Source organism: Girardinichthys multiradiatus, chromosome 6, assembly GCF_021462225.1.
Source record: "Girardinichthys multiradiatus isolate DD_20200921_A chromosome 6, DD_fGirMul_XY1, whole genome shotgun sequence".
NCBI lineage: Eukaryota > Metazoa > Chordata > Actinopteri > Cyprinodontiformes > Goodeidae > Girardinichthys > Girardinichthys multiradiatus.
The window spans coordinates 12,139,773-12,161,433 of record NC_061799.1 but is presented as its reverse complement, the minus strand read 5'-3'; the positions used below and the strand labels follow the sequence as shown (position 1 = coordinate 12,161,433).

The following is a 21,661-nucleotide window of genomic DNA, read 5'->3' as shown; positions in this document are numbered from 1 at the left end:
AGCAGGCAGAGAGCAGCTGCAAACAATCAGATTACCTATGTCGGACCAAATGGGAGGAAGTCCCCAGTGAACAGAAAGAAACACAAAGAAAAGCCATTAGAATGGACAAGTTAATGACTTGAATTGACTTGAATACTTGAATTATAAATCTACGGAAAGAACCAAGACTCCCGGCACAATTTGAGTTATGAAGAAAGTTTTGTGAAAGAATGGGTCAAAATCTCACCTGAGCAATTTGGAAGAATTTAAAATGTTAAAATGTTTAGAGTTTTTTCACACTTTCACACAGTTTACTATAAAACTTTGCATGTGTTCATAAACAGTTTTGTTGCCTTTGGTGAGAATCTACAATGTAAATAGTCATGAAAATAAGAAGACCTATTAAGTGAGAAAGTGTATTTAAAGTTTTTGACTAGTACTGTGTTGCTAAGGCTGCATCTAAAAATTAAACTAGCAGTACAGACATAAAATTAGATCAGGTTGTACATTTTTGTTTTAAACTTTTTTTTTTTGACATCAGGCCAACACCCCTGGAAACCCTTATTACCGGCACGTGCCTAGCTGTGACCTTTCACATTGTAATTCCATGTGTGAGAATATATGGGCACAGCTCTCCACCAGGATGCATTATATTACAAATTAAACACAAGATTTAGTGGCAACTTATCCAGTGTCTTTTTTTAAAGGCTTGAAATGCTAAAATAGAGAGAATTATAGACAATGGCAAAATTCACAGAGGCAAAAGAGAAATAAAAATTAAATGTATCCTTAAACATTTTAAGTCTTGTCATCCATCTTAGCAGGAATGCAGCTGTTTAGAGAAATCTCTTCTATTAGTCCACGCTAAAATATACTGCTCAAAAAAATAAAGGGAACACTTAAACAACACAATATCACTCCAAGTAAATCAAGTTTCTGTGAAATTAAACTGTCCACTTAGGAAGCAGCACTGATTGACAATCAATTTCACAGCTGTTGTTCAAATAGAATAGACAACAAGGGGAAATCTTTGGCGGTTAGCAAGACACTCAATAAAGGAGTGGTTCTGCAGGTGGGGACCACAGACCACTTCTCAGTACCTATGGTTTCTGGCTGATGTTTTGGTCACTTTTGAATGTTGGTGGTGCTTTCACACTCGTGGTAGCATGAGACGGACTCTACAACCCACACAAGTGGCTCAGGTAGTGCAGCTCATCCAGGATGGCACATCAATGTGAACTGTGGCAAGGTTTGCTGTGTCTGTCAGCGTAGTGTCCAGAGCCTGGAGGCACTACCAGGAGACAGGTCAGTAAACCAGGAGACGTGGAGGAGGCCGTAGGAGGGAAACAACCCAGCAGCAGGACCGCTACCTCCACCTTTGTACAAGGAGGAACAGGAGGAGCACTGCCAGAGCCCTGCAAAATGAACTCCAGCAGGCCACAAATCTGCATGTGTCTGCACAAACGGTTAGAAACCGACTCCATGAGGATGGTATGAGGACCCAACGTCCACTAATGGGGGTTGTGCTCACAGCCCAACACCGTGCAGGATGCTTGGCATTTGCCAGAGAACACCAGGATTGGAAAATTTGCCACTAGCGCCCTGTGCTCTTCACAGATGAAAGCAGGTTCACACTGAGCACATGTGACAGACGTGACAGAGTCTGGAGACACCGTGGAGAGCGATCTGCTGCCTGCAACATCCTTCAGCATGACCGGTTTGGTAGCGGGTCAGTAATGGTGTGGGGTGGCATTTCTTTGGAGGGCCGCACAGCCCTCTATGTGCTCGCCAGAGGTAGCCTGACTGCCATTAGGTACCGAGATGAGATCCTCAGACCCCTTGTGAGACCATATGTTGGTGTGGTTGGCCCTGGGTTCCTCCTATTGCAGGACAATGCTAGACCTCATGTGGCTGGAGTGTGTCAGCAGTTCCTGTAAGATGAAGACATTGAAGCTATGGACTGGCCCACCCGTTCCCCAGACCTGAATCTGATTGAGCACATCTGGGACATCATGTCTCGCTCCATCCATAGGATGTGTCATTTGAGTGTTCCCTTTATTTTTTTGAGCAGTTTACAATGTAGTAAAAACAAACAAATAAATCAACTCAATGTTTGGCCTGTGTTCTTTCACTCCATCTTTACTGCATCCTTGCTAATAACTGCCTCACTGACTTTCGTTGTTGCTCATTTTAGGTTAATTTTTTACAAGTCATTTATGTTCTGAAAATTCATCTGCATGAAAGATTCGGTTGCCTGATGAAATTTCTCTCATCTTACTATTGTGAGTCAGCGTCCTTAAATATTTAAAAGAGACTGACAGACCAAGCTTTTTACAGTTTACCTTTGTTATACATTATATAGGTTTGCTTGATCTGACAGTACCCTGTTTCAAATATTGGTAGAAACATTATTATCTAGAACTGATTCAGTTTAAACTGAATAAATTCATGCTCATAGTTGAGCACCAAAACAATTTGAACTAAACTCACAGTTCTAAAATGAACAAGTTCTTGTTTAAATAAAGCTTAAGTCATAACATCATGGCATAATTAGCATATTGATTATTTTAGCATTTGCAGCCTTGGCTTTGTCAGTGGATTTACATATTTTTAATTATCTCCTGTTGTAACAACACAAACCATATTTTAATATAAACAGATTCCCAGTAAAGCTGCTCTCATGTACATATTTCTCTGCTCCTAATATCAGAAAACCATTTGAACTGTTATTTCAGCTAAACTTACCTGTGTGATAATAGAAGAGAAAAGATAAAAGTGACAGAATGCACTAAGGTGGGGCTACATTTCTTTGGTCATGTCTGTTATGCCTGCAAACCCACAGTCACAATTTCTGCCTGCAGCAGGCTTGCATATGGTGACAACAAAACATTGGTGTAGAAAAAAAACTCAGCATAATTTATCAATTTAAATGGCTAGGGGCCTTTAATGTCTATAGTTAAGCTTAAAGCAATTGCAGAGGCAAATATTTTTAGCAACAGGTCAACGCAATGGCAGATAATTTATATATTTGTGTTACAGCCTGAACTGCATCTATGCACACCTACACAAATGTAGACAATCCAGTCACCAAGCCTGTGTCTTCATGGGAAAGTGTCACTTCTTTTTTCTGCATTAAGAAGCAAAATTTTGCCCTAAACAAAAATACTTCTGTTCACTTCTAAATAAAGTGCTGTTACATGGTGCTCGGAAGAACTGCACACATTTCAAGATTGTCATGTCCAAAGCAACGTTGTTAAGTTCAAAATTCTCCAATAAACAAGCTTATTGCAGCTCATAAATGCACATATATGAATGCGTTTATGCACAACTCTGGCTTAAAGACAAGCTTTCCTCACAGAATCAGCTGATTGATAATGTCTTTGTTATTCTGCATAGCACGCCAAGCTTGCCCCCCTCCCACTTCACACATGCATGTCAGTTCTTCTCCGTTTGTGGCTCAGTGGCATATCGGCAGAAAATCTCTAATTTAAGCCCTATATGTCCCCTCTTTTACACATGATGCCGACATGTAACTGTCATGGTCTACTGTACCTGGAGTTTCTTTTTATCATTTGTATTTTGTTGTTATTTTTCAGTGCTTCATGTTGTGTTTTCTTACTTCTGTATTTATTATTCATTATCCCTCAGCCTCTCGCTTCACAGCTTTCCTGCATTCAGTTATCAGACTCCCCTGTTTATTATTTCAGTAATCACCCTCCCCAGCATAAAAACTTCCTGGCTCATACAGTCACATGTCAGATCTTGTGCTGTTGTCACAAGCTTATTGTTTCCTGCCTGCTGTTCAATAAAATGAAATCTGTGATTTAATATGAAGTCAGAATTGTTTTCAGAAACTTAAATGTTGCTCATCTTCCATACTTCCATGGTGAAGTCCAAATACTCCTAGCTCTTCAGTTGCTGCCAGGATCATCACATGTCATATCTGAGAAAACAAAGTGAAAGCATGGGATGCGGAGGGCATCCCATTGGGTCAGACATATAATGTAATTCTGCGTCATGATCACACACCATCTCCATACATAATACATCTGAGTGACACAAGATAAACAACTTTTTCTTGCAGCACTATCAAAGAGACATGGTGTTTATCTATCTTTCTTTAATCTGTGAAAGCCTTGCAGGGACGCAACGCTAATTATGTAGGAACTAAACGACTGAATGAGGGATTTACTGGCTGCTTTGCACAATGTTTGGGCTGTACTTCCTAAAATGATTCCCGCGTGGGGTCCCTGCATCTCTCAGTTTGTGACTAATTATCATCTTTTTAGTGTAATTATGCTGTACAATTTGAAGGAGTTGTTTATTTTTATTCAGTAGACAGTAAAACCTCAACGTTATGTTGGAGCACCGAGCCTTTTTAAAGGTGTTAAAGTATACTATTTAAAACCATTATAGAGAATGCACCCATCCATTTTATACAGGTCCTTCTCAAAATATTAGCATATTGTGATAAAAGTTAATTATTTTCCATAATGTCATGATGAAAATTTAACATTCATATATTTTAGATTCATTGCACACTAACTGAAATATTTCAGGTCTTTTATTGTCTTAATACGGATGATTTTGGCATACAGCTCATGAAAACCCAAAATTCCTATCTCACAAAATTAGCATATTTCATCCGACCAATAAAAGAAAAGTGTTTTTAATACAAAAAACGTCAACCTTCAAATAATCATGTACAGTTATGCACTCAATACTTGGTCGGGAATCCTTTGGCAGAAGTGACTGCTTCAATGCGGCGTGGCATGGAGGCAATCAGCCTGTGGCACTGCTGAGGTCTTGTGGAGGCCCAGGATGCTTCGATAACGGCCTTTAGCTCATCCAGAGTGTTGGGTCTTGAGTCTCTCAACGTTCTCTTCACAATATCCCACAGATTCTCTATGTGGTTCAGGTCGGGAGAGTTGGCAGGCCAATTGAGCACAGTGATACCATGGTCAGTAAACCATTTACCAGTGGTTTTGGCACTGTGAGCAGGTGCCAGGTCGTGCTGAAAAATGAAATCTTCATCTCCATAAAGCTTTTCAGCAGATGGAAGCATGAAGTGCTCCAAAATCTCCTGATAGCTAGCTGCATTGACCCTGCCCTTGATAAAACACAGTGGACCAACACCAGCAGCTGACACGGCACCCCAGACCGTCACTGACTGTGGGTACTTGACACTGGACTTCTGGCATTTTGGCATTTCCTTCTCCCCAGTCTTCCTCCAGACTCTGGACCTTGATTTCCGAATGACATGCAGAATTTGCTTTCATCCGAAAAAAGTACTTTGGACCACTGAGCAACAGTCCAGTGCTGCTTCTCTGTAGCCCAGGTCAGGCACTTCTGCCGCTGTTTCTGGTTCAAAAGTGGCTTGACCTGGGGAATGCGGCACCTGTAGCCCATTTCCTGCACACGCCTGTGCACGGTGTTCTCTGGATGTTTCTACTCCAGACTCAGTCCACTGCTTCCGCAGGTCCCCCAAGGTCTGGAATCGGCCCTTCTCCACAATCTTCCTCAGGGTCCGGTCACCTCTTCTCATTGTGCAGCGTTTTCTGCCACACTTTTTCCTTCCCACAGACTTCCCACTGAGGTGCCTTGATACAGCACTCTGGGAACAGCCTATTCATTCAGAAATTTATTTCTGTGTCTTACCCTCTTGCTTGAGGGTGTCAATAGTGGCCTTCTGGACAGCAGTCAGGTCGGCAGTCTTACCCATGATTGGGGTTTTGAGTGATGAACCAGGCTGGGAGTTTTAAAGGCCTCAGGAATCTTTTGCAGGTGTTTAGAGTTAACTCGTTGATTCAGATGATTAGGTTCATAGCTCGTTTAGAGACCCTTTTAATGATATGCTAATTTTGTGAGATAGGAATTTTGGGTTTTCATGAGCTGTATGCCAAAATCATCTGTATTAAGACAATAAAAGACCTGAAATATTTCAGTTAGTGTGCAATGAATCTAAAATATATGAATGTTAAATTTTCATCATGACATTATGGAAAATAATGAAGTTTATCACAATATGCTAATATTTTGAGAAGGACCTGTACTTTTAAGGTATCAACACAAAGTAGCTCATAATTGTGAAGCGCAAGGAAAATAATACATTGCTTCCAAAATTTCTGAAGAGGGTAGTGTAACTTTAATACTTGGTCAATCCTTAGTAGATCCACCATTCAATTATATCTTTAAGTCTTTTGCCAATCAACTCTTGATTACAAAGCAAGTCAAGACTGATAACCTTTAGCAGAAACTGGTTGTGCTGGATTTTATTTAGGGGTATTTATAAGTAAAGGGTTCTGCATACATATTCATGTTCCACTTCTTAGTTTTGTAATTGGAAAACCATATTTAAAACAACTACTTACATTTTACAGTGCTGCACTACTTTATATCTGTCTATCAAATTAAAATCCAGTAAAATAGTTGACTAATGTGTAAAACTGTGCACAGATTTGAAGTTGTTTGTCTATTGACTAGCATTGTGTATCTCATCTTTGTTGCAAATGTCTGCTTTAAAGGATTGAAAGTCTGACTTGATATATTTAACCTGAGATCAGTGGGCCTGTTGCTTTGAGATAGCATTTTGTTTGTCAGTTTTTGGGGAATGAGATCAGGTTAGATCTAAGATTTACAATGAGCCTATAAAGACTTCAGTTCAGAGAAGAAGGCTTCTGTGGGAAGCTTTTCTTCAACCGAGATGGGAGCTGGTGTGACCTAGGCCAAGACAGCACTCCAGGGAAAAGATGGAAGGAAAGATTACGATACACCAGCTCCGTGAGGCTGTGGAAATAAAATTTATGTGTACTTGAAATGTCAAAGATTCAAAAGATCAACAAGGCCCCGATGGTGCCGGACAGGATGAAGATCAGGGGTCTCAACAGAAAGAGAAGTTAGTATAGTTGACATTTGTTGGACATGATGTTCATAAATCAACTAATTAGTGCAGGCCTCTGTTGGTTAAACATGCTCGGCTCCCAGGTCATATAAGGAGGACGTAAGTAGGGCATGATGAACAGTTTGGGATTCTGTGCATTGTGAATTACCTTTGGAGCTCCAAATGTCAGTATTGCAGGAGCTATGAAATATCATATTTTTATTATTTAACTATTATACATAGGTCCTCATTCACCTTGGGTGTGGGCAAACACATAATAGTTACCTGTGTGCGAGTTCTTCCTTTATTTCTTTAATTAATGAAAATGTGTAAAAGTCAGGTCAGTTTTACTGTTGGGAAGAGTTGTGAAAGACCAAAGCTATTGACACATACTGAACCCTTCTTTTTATAAGGCTCACGCAGTAAAAACAAGCATTACGAAACACGGCGCCACAGAGATAGAGGGGCCATGTCATAAATTAAGCTAAGAAAGTTTGCCATTCTCATGAACTCTTTACCTAGTAGGTTGAACGCAAATACACAGCCATTCATCTTTTTTAATGACATGACAGTCTCGCCTTCTGTCCAGGCTCACAGTGACAAAGTGCCTGGATGTCAATTCTTTTACCTGCATGCCATAAAACTCCAGAAGCTGATATAATTCCCCAAACATACATCTTTCACCCTGAGATAACTGGAGATAATTTATTTGAGTATGTAATACTAACAGAAAAAATTTAGATTTGAAGAGGCTAAAAATAAAACAATTATTTTGAGAGGAACTAATTTAGGCTTCACTTGTCAAACATGGCAGTGAAAATCCTCGTGTTTTGTAGAATGATGAAAGCATTCTTCTGGCAATCCCTCAAACACGCCAAATCCATTGGTAGCATTGGCTGAAACAGCAGGGGCTTATCTTCGTCTTTGTGTCTTGTCATATTGTTTGAAGAAGCTAAGCCTCGTTCTTCTCTGCAGTATGCTGCTTAGGTATTTGTGAGCTGACCAAATCTTTAATGCCGAAAACGTTCTTAGACTCTTGACTGTTTGTCATTTCTCAACTTTGCTTTAATTTGATAGAGGCAGACTAAAGTGATATGGTTGGGAAATGTTAGGAAAGTCCAACATTTGGATATGTACAGCAGCTTGAAGCAATCTGATTAATCTGTCACCATTGCACACAACATTCTTTCCTTATTGTCCCAAATGAGATGAGGAAATTTTACAGATACAATTTACTCAGTCAGAAACTAAACAATCCTTTATTTTACTGCAGGATTATATGGACTATGAGACAGAATGAGGTAGGTGTTGATGCTACAGAACAGATGTGCACAAATGCAATCGGACACACTTCTGTTTAATGGTTACCAGGAAGAACTATCATCATCATTCAACTGGTTAGGTGGTGCACGAGCAAAGAAAAAAAGACAAGAAAACAAATCCCATATTGAGTATGAAATCATATTCTAAAATCATTTTGTGTTAAAATAGGAACCTAACTGCAAAAACTAAGAATCTCTGGGGTGTTTTTGTATTCACAAATAGAGTAAAGGTTTCACAGATCGCACACTGTTTTTAAAGAATGTGTAGTCAGTGCAGAATATCCTGGTGGATGCATTTATTTACAATCAAATCTAGAGTTAGTTAATTGTGTTTTTTATTTTGTCAAATAGGTACAAAATTAAGTATATATTGTTAATTTGAATCTAGCACTTAACAGAGAAAATGTTGCACAGAAAATATAATTGTAAGTATGATGCAAATTGGTGACATTAGGCATGAGAGTAATTGAGCAAATTTTCCATTCTCAGGTATGGACAATATTTTATTGATGCTGCTATTACTAAAGAAGGCTTTGAAACTGAACTACAAAATACGTTTTTTTTTTTTTTACAATTTATTGTGATTCATCATCAGAAGCCTCTTTGAAAAAACATTTCCATCATAAACCCACAAAGACAAGCCGCCTCTTAACTCCCTCTTGGCACTCATGAGTCACACGGAGAGGCATAGAACAGAAATTAAGACAGCAATGTGGCCAAACATTCTTGTCTCAGACACGTTTAAGAACTTTAAAAATGAATTATAACCCCAGTTTACAATTAATACAATATAAAAGCCTTCTTAAAGTACACTATACAGGCCAATGGATGTGCAGGATGGGTTTTGCACCATCTAATACTTGCTTACAGTGCACAGGCAATATAACTGACAATTACATCCAGACCTTTTATGTTCAGAGGTTCTGGTGCCAGATATGGTTCTGGTGCCAGATATGTGATGGCTTATCAAAGTGTCTGAACTGTAATATTTCACCTTCCCCTTTAGTTTGCTTGTTGGGCAACTTCAATGATATCACCATGGAGAGAAATTCAGCTCACATGGTTTTCACTGCCTTATGTATCGCTAAGAAATCTTAGTCAACCTGGGTGTCTAATGTCTTACATGTTCTGGGAGTTTTTGAATGCTGGGGTGGATATAGGTTTTCTCCTGAGGTGGGGATGGGTGGTTGGCCTTGGGTGGGTATAGGCATCATTTGGATCTGAACGGCTCTGGTTCGGATTCTGGTTCCATGCCTTGATTCCAGTTCTTGGCGGTCCTTGGTCCCGTTTCTGTTTGGAGGACGGGTTGGAGGGGTCTGCATGGTTTGGGCGGGTGGGCTGGCCGGAGTTGTTCTCTGGGGGAGTGGGGGTGGTCTTGGCTTCAGAGTGGGTTTTGGTTTTGGCTCTGTGGGCTCTCTGCTTTTTTGGGCTTTGGTGTGGGGTTTCTCGCGGGTGTCGGGCATGTGTTCTTAAGTCTGAATGCTGTGGGTCTTCTTTTGTGGGAATGCATGTTCGAGGGGGGCTTAATTTGTCTGGGAGGCTAGTGGGGGCGCATTTGTGTAGTGTGGTCTTTGTGCTCGGCTTTTGCTGTTCTGTCCTCCGCTGTCTGGCATGCTGTGGTGGTGGGGTTTGTTTGTCTGCTGTTTGGTTCCTGGTGGGTGGTTTGTGCTTGGGGTTGCTGATTTTCAGCGTGTCCCTATGGACGTATGGATGTTGTGTTGTCGCTGTGGTGTTGCCTCGAGGGGGGGGGGGATGCATGTGCCTATGCTGCCTCAGGGTTTGCATTTGGGTGAGCCTGCCGTTTTGGGTCAGATGTGGCTTACACCTCGGTGTTGATGTGGGGCATGTTTTGTTGCTCTGCTTGCCTGGTTGTGGCTACGATCTGGTGCCGGGCTGGGTGGGATCTGGGACTGGGCACTCTGTTGGCTCTGCCTCGAGGGTTCAGGGTGGTGGGGTGCCCTGTCTTTCTGGCTTGCAGCGATGGTCTTCCTCAGATGTTTTCTTCTGTGGCTCTGGCCCCCGGCCCGATGCTGGGCTGCACTCTTGGTCGGGTGGGTGGGGCTGTGAAGCACATCTTGTACCTGTACTGGGGAGGCTGGCGGGTTGTGCTCGCCCTGGGGCGGTAGGTCAGCCCAGCCTGGTTACCTGGCACGTTTCTCTCTCGTGGATGGGCGGACTTCTTATATAATTTCCCTTTGGGATTAATAAAGTATTTTTGAATTGAATTGAATTGACTGGGGCTGCTGGCATTGGCCGGATGGTTGGGTGGGCTTTGCGGTGGGCTGCTCCACTGGCTGACATGTCCAGGGGGGTCAATGCAGCGGGCTGCGGGGTTGTGACCACACATCCTTTTTGGATGTGTGGTCACAGGCATTTGGATTGTCTGAGTGGTGGTGGAGCTAAACTGGTTGGTGTTTCACCCTGTGCTGTTGTTGCAGTGGCGGTGATGTGGTGTATTTGTGTGGATCCGGCTGGGGATCTCTTGCCAGTTGAGTGTCTTGGTGCGGTGTCTGGATGTCTGTTGTGAGTATGGTGCTCGGTGGTGTCTGCTCTGTTGCACTTGTGGGCTGAGGCTGAGGTGGCATTGCACAGGGTCCTTATCTGGCAGTCATGGTGTGCTGTGTGGTGGGGGGCAGGATGCGGCAGGGGTGCCTGGAGCGGGGCCGTGTGTGGAGCTGGCACTGTGTGGAGCCCCTGTATGGAGAGGATCCATGGCGTTGGGTTTTGGGCTGCTCTCTCTCGTGGATCAGCTTAGGACCCTCATCAAATGTAGGGCCTATTTCCTCCCCAACACACTCCCTGCCGGTGGCTGGTGTCTGTGCCCACTATTGGTATCACTCCCTTGCTCTGTTGGGCTTCTGCTTGGAGGTTGATGTGCCTTGGGGTCTTGGGTCTCTGGGTCCATGGCTGGATCTGCTCTGTCGTAGACGGCTGCCAGCGGGGCCTGTGGGCTCGTCGCTGCAGCTCTCTGGGACTTCTGCACCATGGCTGCTGGGTGGTTGCGGTAGTCCTGGCGGTAGTCCTCCTGGGGTTCCTGTGATCTGGGGGGCCTTTAGATGTTTGTGGCTCAAATCTCCTCTGTGTCTGTCACGGGTCCAGTGGGGGCAGGTCTGTGGCTCCTCACACTCTCTATTGCATATTTTTATGGAGAAACCTTATATACACAAGCACACTCACACTTACACCCATGAGTGTTTGGATTCAGGTGTTAACAGATACAGAGACGCTCTATATTGCGCCGCAGTTACCACCAAATACATCTTACATTCATTAGTGCTGTGCACTTTTCAGTAACATTGCTGTTGTTATATATGTTTCTGTTGGTGCAGAAGCACTCTTCTTGTATCTTTCCTTTTTTCTCTCTTCTATTCTTCTTTCCTTCTCTCCCTTTTTCCTTTTTGCCCAACTGCTTTCTCTTTCTTGCTTTTTTTCCTTTTTTCCTTTTCATTTCTGTCTCTCTGTACATTGTTGTTGTCCGATGAGCTACTCCAACATAAGCGGATCTGAACTTGCTGGTCAGGGGCTATAAGATGCTAGGGTGTGGTAGGATGGCATCATTAGGATGTTGGCCCATTCCCCAACTGTTGCTTTTACCCTGAGTTCAACTTTGTCTTCCAGGCGGTCAGCCCATACAGCCGGGATGTGCTAGTCTCTGTACAGCTTCTGGTATGTACGCTCGATGCCCATCATTCGCTTGGACCGGCCCCCATGTCAGGTCTCTGGCAATTCTCTCTGAGACCCGGTAGATGTCAAACACTTCCACTGCTTTCTTTTCTCCTTTTCTCTGTCCTACTTTGAGTGGCGTGTGAGGGGTTGCTGGCTGCGCTGGGATTGAAAACAGGCTTTCACTGTCATCACTCTCTGCCCCAGAGGTCTCATGTTCTGATGATTCTTCTTCTTCCGAGCCACTGACTTCATTGTCTTCTCTTTCTGGGTTCAAGGGCTCCATTTTAAAAGGACTCAGGAGCTCCTTTAGGTCTGGACTTTGTTTTATCTTCTTCTTTGCTTTTAAATCTTTTCTTGGAACCAGCTCTGTTTTATCTAGATCTTGCAGGCTGCAATTAGCTAAGCTACGTTCCACAGCCTGCAGAGAGGTTGAAGGGGCAGCTCCGTCTTTCTTTGCTGATTTTGTTCCTTTCTCCAGGGGTGAAGCTTGGTTGGTCTCACTCTTGTGCAGGTAGTGTTTTTAATCAGGGTGTGATTTGATTTTATTCCCTTGTTGGACGGAACAGTCCGTCTCCCTCTATGTCCCAGGGGTCTCCGATAACTTGGTAGAGTCGGGTCCCATTTTGCAGGGAAATTGGTCTTGCATCTAGTGGCATCTGGTCTAGAACTTTCCTCATCATGACTCTGTCTGACTTCTGACTAACCTTTCTTGGCTCTTTTTCTTCGACATCTGTCTTTCTTGTCATTCTGAGTTGGTTACTGGCACTGTTTTCTTTGGCTTCTTGTTCAAATTGGAAGGTAAGGTCTCTTACTTTACTTTGTGTGGGGTCATGCTCCCTGTGGCTTGGGGTGTTTGCCATACGCTGGAGGGTTTCCCTATGGTGCTCGAGGGCTGCTGATGAGAGGGCTCTCTGCCTGGCAGTCTCTTGCAGTTCTTGTCTGGTCTGAGCAATCCGTTGAAGGATGTCACCCTTCGGCCTTACAATGTAGGGGGTAATAATTGGTCCTTGACTGGGTTCAGCTTCTCTTTGGTCTTGCTCTTGTTCTTACTCGTCCCTGTTCGGGCGCCACCTTTTGTTGTCCGATGAGCTAACCCCTCCCTCCTACTTCCCTATGTCTAAAGGAATTGCTCAATCCAGCTCTCCATCCAACAGGTCCGGACGTCCCTAAACCTGAAAGACCTTACTAAGCAGGTTTACTGAACGTTCTGTTTAAGCTGGTGTCGGGAAATGACTTGCCTAGCCTATGACAGCCTTCATACAAAAGTCTCGCCCTTCTTCAACTGGAGGTCTGGACGACTGAGTAGCCTACCGCTGTCATTCACATTTCAACAGTCACTTTTGTTCACGGCTGCTCATTCCCTAATTTTACAACTGGCTATTGGTATATGGGCTAGGTTAATTTTAGTGACTCGGCACGATCCCCAAGGGCGCTGTTTTAACAAACTTGGCTAAGGCAACCTATAAAAACCTCCTAAGATTTCTTAGAACCAGGCAACAAGACTTTTTACCACCAATGAAAAACCAAAATAAGGTGGCTCAATTAACTGAATGTCCACGATTTAACTAGAATTTTATATGCTTTCTTTAATTAGCAACGCTTATGCAGGGGTCAGTAACAGCTTCAATTCGGCGACACGTAACAATTTCAATAATAGAAATAAATAAATCAATTCAACCTGTCTTACCCTGATGCTGAAACTAATGAGGCTGGAGAGGCTTTGAAGACAGAGGCTCATCCATGCACCTGATGGAGATGTTTCTTCTGGTAACAACGAGTGGTTTCTTGAAGGGAATACGACTTAATCTTCAGTTTTCTTCCTTTAAGTGGCAGGCACTGATGCTCCAGGCTTCGATGGTTAAACAGGAACGGGTTTATCCTCTTTTTAATGCAGTCGATCAGCTGGGCTGTGTCTCTGGTCCTCTGATTCATCTGTTATCACGTTCCGGGTTTGGATCGGACCAAAGTGCATATACGAGCTTGGCAGCCGCATGATGAAAGGAAGACTTTTCTTTAATTAAAGGTATCCAAAACGTAACATAATCCAGCAAGTACAAACATGAGTCGAGCCAAAAACCTACATGTGTACATAGTTCTGTAACGTAGCAAAACTGAGCATTAACAGGGGCAGTGAACGAGGAATAGTGACGGAGGAACCAGCGGGGAACAAAGAACACAGACCAACTAATATACAGGGAGAAAACAAAGGCAGGTAATCACAGGAACTAAGAACAGGTGTGGCAAGGAGACATGGAGACATAAGGGACAGGTGGAACTAATTAACAATAAAGGAAACCATAGACCTAAGAACGGTTAATACAAAAACACAAACCAAGTCCAAGGGTGTCATACCATGACATCTGTAGCGTCTCTCCGATCTTGTTCGCTGATCTTCTGCGAGGAAACAACCAACTAGTTCCTCTATTCTTGCCCATTTTATAGAGCATTTCCACCAAACTCTTTGTGCTCATTGGCCAGTGGTTGTTGCCATGTCTGTCCCATTGGTCACCCGTGACATAAGGTGATCTTCTTTTTCTGGAATTTCCTGAGTCGTGTCCATATCAGACATGCCATCATCACCTCAGTCCTGAGCTGTCTGCTGGCCATTTGACCTGCGCCCCCGTCATCAGCCTTGTGCTGTAAGCTGCAGCTCTCACTTCCCCAATTCCTGAACATCTGCTCTATTCCTGTCTCACTCAACATTACACTTCAGAGGCTTTATTTCTTACATCGCTGCTGCTCAAACTTTTAGTTACAGCGTTTACTTCATTTACAGTTTAAACCATTACTTTATTCTTTTTATTCATGTTTCACAAATGATTAACGTTATAAATCTTTCATATATAGCTGATTGAGAATGTCAACCCTTAATGTTTTTTACTTTAACTCTCAGTTCTTAACCACATTTCAATCATACATCTTTTAACTTGATATTCAAAGATTACTAATTTCATTTAATACATGTGAAAGAATGTAAAATCATCGTACATCATTTCTTTGGATACACTTGTTTATATTTTTGCAAAAGATAAGACAGATAATATATGGCAGGAAATATGTGGCTCCACACAGGCCTGTCAGTTCTAGAATATGAGAACATGCTTGTTTCACTCTCTACTGCTTCATCTGTGTATTTTAATAATTATTGCATGTTTTACACAAAAGGATATTTATTGTAGTTTTTATGGATTTAACTGTGAACAATTAATGAATGTTGCATGGATTACATGGAAAGATCTCACCTTATTTTGACGTCTTTAATGCGTATGTAACAGTGTGTTGTCAGCCCTATGATCAATCTTTATCAATCGATTCAACTGGGCATTCCAGTTTTACTCAAAAGCCAAAATTTCCAAGTTGTAAAAAACAGAAACATTCAGACGATGGAGAATATTCACAGATGCAAACAGTGAATAGTTCTCAATAGAGTTTGCAGGGCCTGTGGCACATCATTGATGAGAGCTGATGAGAAAAACAGCCTGATCCCGTTAAGCTTCCCATCCAGATGGACATTATGAATTCTAGCTCCACAACAAGCCCAAAACAAAGCAAACGGGGCAGTAAGGAGCACAAAGACCACCTTGTTTACTATTTCATCACCAGATGTTTGCGAGGTTCTGGTACCCAGGTTTTGGTAACCACTTCAGGACTATACAGAGTCATTCTGGAGTGATCCTTGGAGGGTTTATCTCGTCTGAACTTGCTGATGTGCCTGTCTTGTATTTTTAATCGGTCTCTAATTTTAGCACATACAGTCTTCTGCTTTAATTTCCCTATTTTACCATTCCCAAAGAAAAGTAGCTGTATCTGCCTAAAGTATTAAAGGGCTATTGTACTTACTCTACTTTGGATGAAGGGGTTTGAAATGATAGTTGCAACCTGCTATAAGGAACCCAGCACAGCTATGACAGACCTCTGAATGCTTTCTCTTAATAAACTTCATACATTTTTAGATTTGTGTTACTTTCAGGTGCATCTCAATACATTTGAATTTCATTGAAAAGTTAATTTATTTTGGTAATTTTATGAAATTTAAATACCACATATGACCAATTGTAAAGATATTTAAAATGCAGAAATATCAACCTACTGAAAAATATGTTACTCAATGCTTAGTCATGACTCCTTTTGCATGAATTCCTGCATCGTTGCAGCAAGGCATAGATTCTCTATGGTGTTTAAGGTCAGGCCAGATTGTTGACTGGTCAAGCAGGGTGTTACCATGATCATTAAAGCAGTTATCTTTATTTTTGGCAGTATGGGAAGGTGCCAAGTCCTGTTGGAAAATTAACTCAGCATCTGCTTAAAGCTCAACAGCAGAAGGAGGTTTTCTCAAATTTCCATTTGTCGACTGAGCTGACACAGGAAATTACATGCCGACTGCAGAAAGTTCACACTGGCTCTCAATCAACTTTGATTCTGTGCCTCTCCACTCTTTCGTTTTTTTTTCTATATTTGAGTTTCTTTTGTTTTCCCCTCTTAGTTTTTTAATCCCATTGCTTGACTCTTCCAGTGTGCAGCATTTTTATTTGCTCCACAGAGCTTAAATCTCCTTTCCTGTGCTCTAATTTGCTGTCCTTAATATTATATTTTCCCTGTCTGTAGAACTCTTCATTGCTTCTCCTATCTCCTCTCTCTTCTCCTAAGCTCATTTTCTACTTGTCTCCTCTTCTCCATTGCACTGTAGTCTGACCACAGATATGAACTATGGTGGTATAATATCTCCATTAAGGGGCAGATTTCTTCCCTTAAGGTACTTGTCTTCACATCTTTCACCTCTGTCCCACAGATGAAAACATCTTTGTGTGGGTGGGTGCAGCCTGAGAAACTGATCTTCAGTTATTGCGTCCTTTTCCTTTCAGTGTTTGGGAGTATTCCACAGTGACATACATATCTCAGAGTGACATAATTAGGAGTGAGTAAATGTAAGAGTTGTTGATTCCCCTTAATAAGTCCTATTCATTGCTCTACTTTTACATGAAACATGCAAGAACCATCATCACGTTATAATGCCATGATAATGCTTAGTTCTTCCCCTGTGTCTCGGTTCCTCAGGTAATCTATCAAAGATCTGCACTGTGCACGGCTGGCCCCCAAGCAGCCTAGACTCTTATATAATGGAGTGCGGCTACAATCCCAACAACACGGTGGAAGAAAACATGGTCAGTGTTTGCTGCTGATGTGAGCCTATGTGATGTGCTTATGTTTCAAGAAATATCTAAATGACTTGCCTGAGTCTGGTATCATGGATAATGTTGTTACAGGAAGAATTTTACAGCACCATCAAAGTTGGCTACACAGTCGGTCACAGCGTTTCCCTTATTTCTCTGATGGTTGCCATCATCATACTGTGTCTCTTTCGGTAAGGATTATTCTTAGAAAATACATACACAATTTTTTCATCATTAGGAGCAGAGGTTTTCAAACTTTTCAAAACAAGTACCACATCATGTGCTGCGTTTTCCAACTTACCATCATTCCTCTGGAGGACCATGGACACCTAATTTATGACTATCTAAGGTTTAACAGTTTTTGGCTTTATTTGGCCCACAATATTATATACACTGCTCAAAAAAATAAAGGGAACACTTAAACAACACAATAAAACTCCAAGTAAATCAAACTTCTGTGAAATTAAACTGTCCACTTAGGAAGCAACACTGATTGACAATCAATTTCACATGATGTTGTTCAAATAGAATAGACAACAGGGGGAAATCTTTGGCGATTAGCAAGACACACTCAATAAAGGAGTGGATCTGCAGGTGGGGACCACAGACCACTTCTCAGTACCTATACTTTCTGGCTGATGTTTTGGTCACTTTTGAATGTTGGTGGTGCTTTCACACTCGTGGTAGCATGAGACGGACTCTACAACCCACACAAGTGGCTCAGGTAGTGCAGCTCATCCAGGATGACACATCAATGTGAGCTGTGACAAGAAGGTTTGCTGTGTTTGTCAGCATAGTGTCCAGAGCCTGGAGGCGCTACCAGGAGACAGGTCAGTAAACCAGGAGACGTGGAGGAGGCCGTAGGAGGGAAACAACCCAGCAGCAGGACCGTTACCTCCACCTTTGTGCAAGGAGGAACAGGAGGAGCACTTCCAGAGCCCTGCAAAATGACCTCCAGCAGGCCACAAATGTGTATGTGTCTGCACAAACCGTTAGAAACCGACTCCATGAGGATGGTATGAGGGCCCGACGTCCACAAATGGGGTTTGTGCTCACAGCCCAACACCGTGCGGGATGCTTGGCATTTGCCAGAGAACACCAGGATTGGCAAATTTGCCACTGGCGCCCTGTGGTCTTCACAGATGAAAGCAGGTTCACACTGAGCACATGGGACAGACGTGACAGAGTCTGGAGACACCGTGGAGAGTGATCTGCTGCCTGCAACATCCTTCAGCATGACCGGTTTGGTAGCGGGTCAGTAATGGTGTGGGGTGGCATTTCTTTGGAGGGCCGCATGGCCAGAGGTAGCCTGACTGCCATTAGGTACCGAGATGAGATCCTCAGACCCCTTGTGAGACCATATGCTGGTGCGGTTGGCCCTGGGTTCCTCCTAATGCAGGACAATGCTAGACCTCATGTGGCTGGAGTGTGTCAGCAGTTCCTGCAAGATGAAGACATTGAAGCTATGGACTGGCCCACCCGTTCCCCAGACCTGAATCCAATTGAGCACATCTGAGACATCATGTCTCGCTCCATCCACCAACGTCACATTGCACCACAGACTGTCCAGGAGTTGGTGGATGCTTTAGTCCAGGTCTGAGAGGAGATCCCTCAGGAGACCATCCGCCGTCTCATCAGGAGCATGTCCAGGCGTTGTAGGGAGGTCATACAGGCAAATGGAGGCCACACACAATACTGAGCCTCATTTTGACTTGTTTTAAGGACATTACATCAAAGTTGGATCAGCCTGTAGTGTGTTTTTCCACTTTCATTTAGTGTGTGACTCCAAATCCAGGCCTCCATTGGTTAATAAATTTGATTTCCATTGATGATTTTTGTGGGATTTTGTTGTCAGCACATTCAACTTTGTACAGATCAAAGTATTCAATGAGAATATTTCATTCATTCAGATCTAGGATGTGCGGCCCTCCAAAGAAATGCCACCCCACGCCATTACTGACCCACTGCCAAACCGGTCATGCTGAAGGATGTTGCAGGCTGCAGATCACTCTCCACGGTGTCTCCAGACTCTGTCACGTCTGTCACATGTGCTCAGTGTGAACCTGCTTTCATCTGTGAAGAGCACAGGGTTCCAGTGGCGAATTTGCCAATCCTGGTGTTCTCTGGCAAATGCCAAGCGTCCTGCACGGTATTGGGTTGTGAGCACAACCACCATTTGTGGACGTTGGGCCCTCATACCATCCTCATGGAGTCGGTTTCTAACCGTTCGTGCAGACACATGCAGATTTGTGGCGTTGCTGGAGGTCATTTTGCAGGGCTCTGGCAGTGCTCCTCCTGTTCCTCCTTGCACAAAGGCGGAGGTAACGGTCCTGCTGCTAGGTTGTTGCCCTCCTACGGCCTCCTCCACGTCTCCTGGTTTAATGGCCTGTCTCCTGGTAGCGCCTCCAGGCTCTGGACACTACGCTGACAAACACAGCAAACCTTCTTGCCACAGCCCGCATTGATGTGCCATCCTGGATGAGCTGCACTACCTGAGCCACTTGTGTGGGTTGTAGAGTCCGTCTCATGCTACCATGAGTGTGAAAGCACCACCAACATTCAAATGTGACCAAAACATCAGCCAGAAAGCATCGGTACTGAGAAGTGGTCTGTGGTCCCCACCTGCAGAACCACTCCTTTATTGAGTGTCTTGCTAATCACCAAAGATTTCCCCCTGTTGTCTATTCTATTTGAACAACAGTTGTGAAGTTGATTGTCAATCAGTGTTGCTTCCTAAGTGGACAGTTTGATTTCACAGAAGTTTGATTTACTTGGAGTTTTATTGTGTTGTTTAAGTGTTCCCTTTATTTTTTTGAGCATTGTTTTTCAATAATCGTTTTCTATAATATCTAGAAGTTTGAGTGCTTTTTGCACAGTAATTTAACAGAATTTTAAATACTTGTCATTTATCATATGAACACTGCAATGCTATTAACCAAAAGTGACCATAAACGCAAGCTACAGCTTGAAGTCAAACAAATTAGAGGGGTGGATGATGTTTACACCATGCTCCATTTCAACCTTCTGTGTTGACTTGCACTTAAACAATAATGTGACATTGATAAGTTTAACTGGTGTGTACTTGGCTTTTAGCAAGCATCCTATTCCTCTCAGTTTGCATTTTTGCTGTTTGCACATGATGGGCTAAACAACAAGGGCTATGTTTACTCCACCGGGTTATGAAATGCCATTGGCTTGCACTCTGGAGCAGAAACACAGGATGTCAGGAGGATTTGCTGTTTATGTTCAGCTTTAAATGCAGTGCTCAGGCAGCTGGTTGATGGTGTGCAACATCTCATCTGACCTGCTCAGATGATCCGCCTAGTGGTTTTGCACAATTCAACCAAAGTCATCTGCCTAACGAGAAGACATTTGTGTGGAAACCAGAGTAAATAATTTAACATTAGTGTCATTGCATCTGCAGAAATTCTTTGGATTGTTCATTTTTAAATCTTTGCTGAATGTCAAGTCAGATGTTTTCACATCTGTTTCAGCTGATAAAGATATCACTTCTTGACATTTTCAGGGTTTATATATGGGCATTTAGAAACAGTGACGGCACTTTACATTGCAATAGTCAAGAGTATCAAGCGCATACAGGTCCTTCTCAAAATATTAGCATATTGTGATAAAGTTAATTATTTTCCATAATGTCATGATGAAAATTTAACATTCATATATTTTAGATTCATTGCACACTAACTGAAATATTTCAGGTCTTTTATTGTCTTAATACGGATGATTTTGGCATACAGCTCATGAAAACCCAAAATTCCTATCTCACAAAATTAGCATATCATTAAAACGGTCTCTAAACGAGCTATGAACCTAATCATCTGAATCAACGAGTTAACTCTAAACACCTGCAAAAGATTCCTGAGGCCTTTAAAACTCCCAGCCTGGTTCATTACTCAAAACCCCAATCATGGGTAAGACTGCCGACCTGACTGCTGTCCAGAAGGCCACTATTGACACCCTCAAGCAAGAGGGTAAGACACAGAAAGAAATTTCTGAACGAATAGGCTGTTCCCAGAGTGCTGTATCAAGGCACCTCAGTGGGAAGTCTGTGGGAAGGAAAAAGTGTGGCAGAAAACGCTGCACAACGAGAAGAGGTGACCGGACCCTGAGGAAGATTCTGGAGAAGGGCCGATTCCAGACCTTGGGGGACCTGCGGAAGCAGTGGACTGAGTCTGGAGTAGAAACATCCAGAGCCACCGTGCACAGGCGTGTGCAGGAAATGGGCTACAGGTGCCGCATTCCCCAGGTCAAGCCACTTTTGAACCAGAAACAGCGGCAGAAGCGCCTGACCTGGGCTACAGAGAAGCAGCACTGGACTGTTGCTCAGTGGTCCAAAGTACTTTTTTCAGATGAAAGCAAATTCTGCATGTCATTCGGAAATCAAGGTGCCAGAGTCTGGAAGAAGACTGGGGAGAAGGAAATGCCAAAATGCCAGAAGTCCAGTGTCAAGTACCCACAGTCAGTGATGGTCTGGGGTGCCGTGTCAGCTGCTGGTGTTGGTCCACTGTGTTTTATCAAGGGCAGGGTCAATGCAGCTAGCTATCAGGAGATTGTGGAGCACTTCATGCTTCCATCTGCTGAAAAGCTTTATGGAGATGAAGATTTCATTTTTCAGCACGACCTGG

The 21,661-nt window shown here is 42.9% G+C and overlaps 1 protein-coding gene across 2 annotated transcripts in view; it reads left to right on the top strand.

Moving 5' to 3' along the window:
* LOC124869834 (vasoactive intestinal polypeptide receptor-like) overlaps window positions 1–21,661 on the top strand; it is a 47,752-nt gene that overhangs the window by 14,475 nt on the left and 11,616 nt on the right. For both annotated transcript variants that reach the window (XM_047367990.1, XM_047367988.1), the window contains exons 4-5: window positions 16,903–17,009; window positions 17,112–17,209. In XM_047367990.1, coding sequence (XP_047223946.1) covers window positions 16,903–17,009; window positions 17,112–17,209 — 205 coding nt within the window. The remainder of the gene's footprint in view (window positions 1–16,902; window positions 17,010–17,111; window positions 17,210–21,661) is intronic.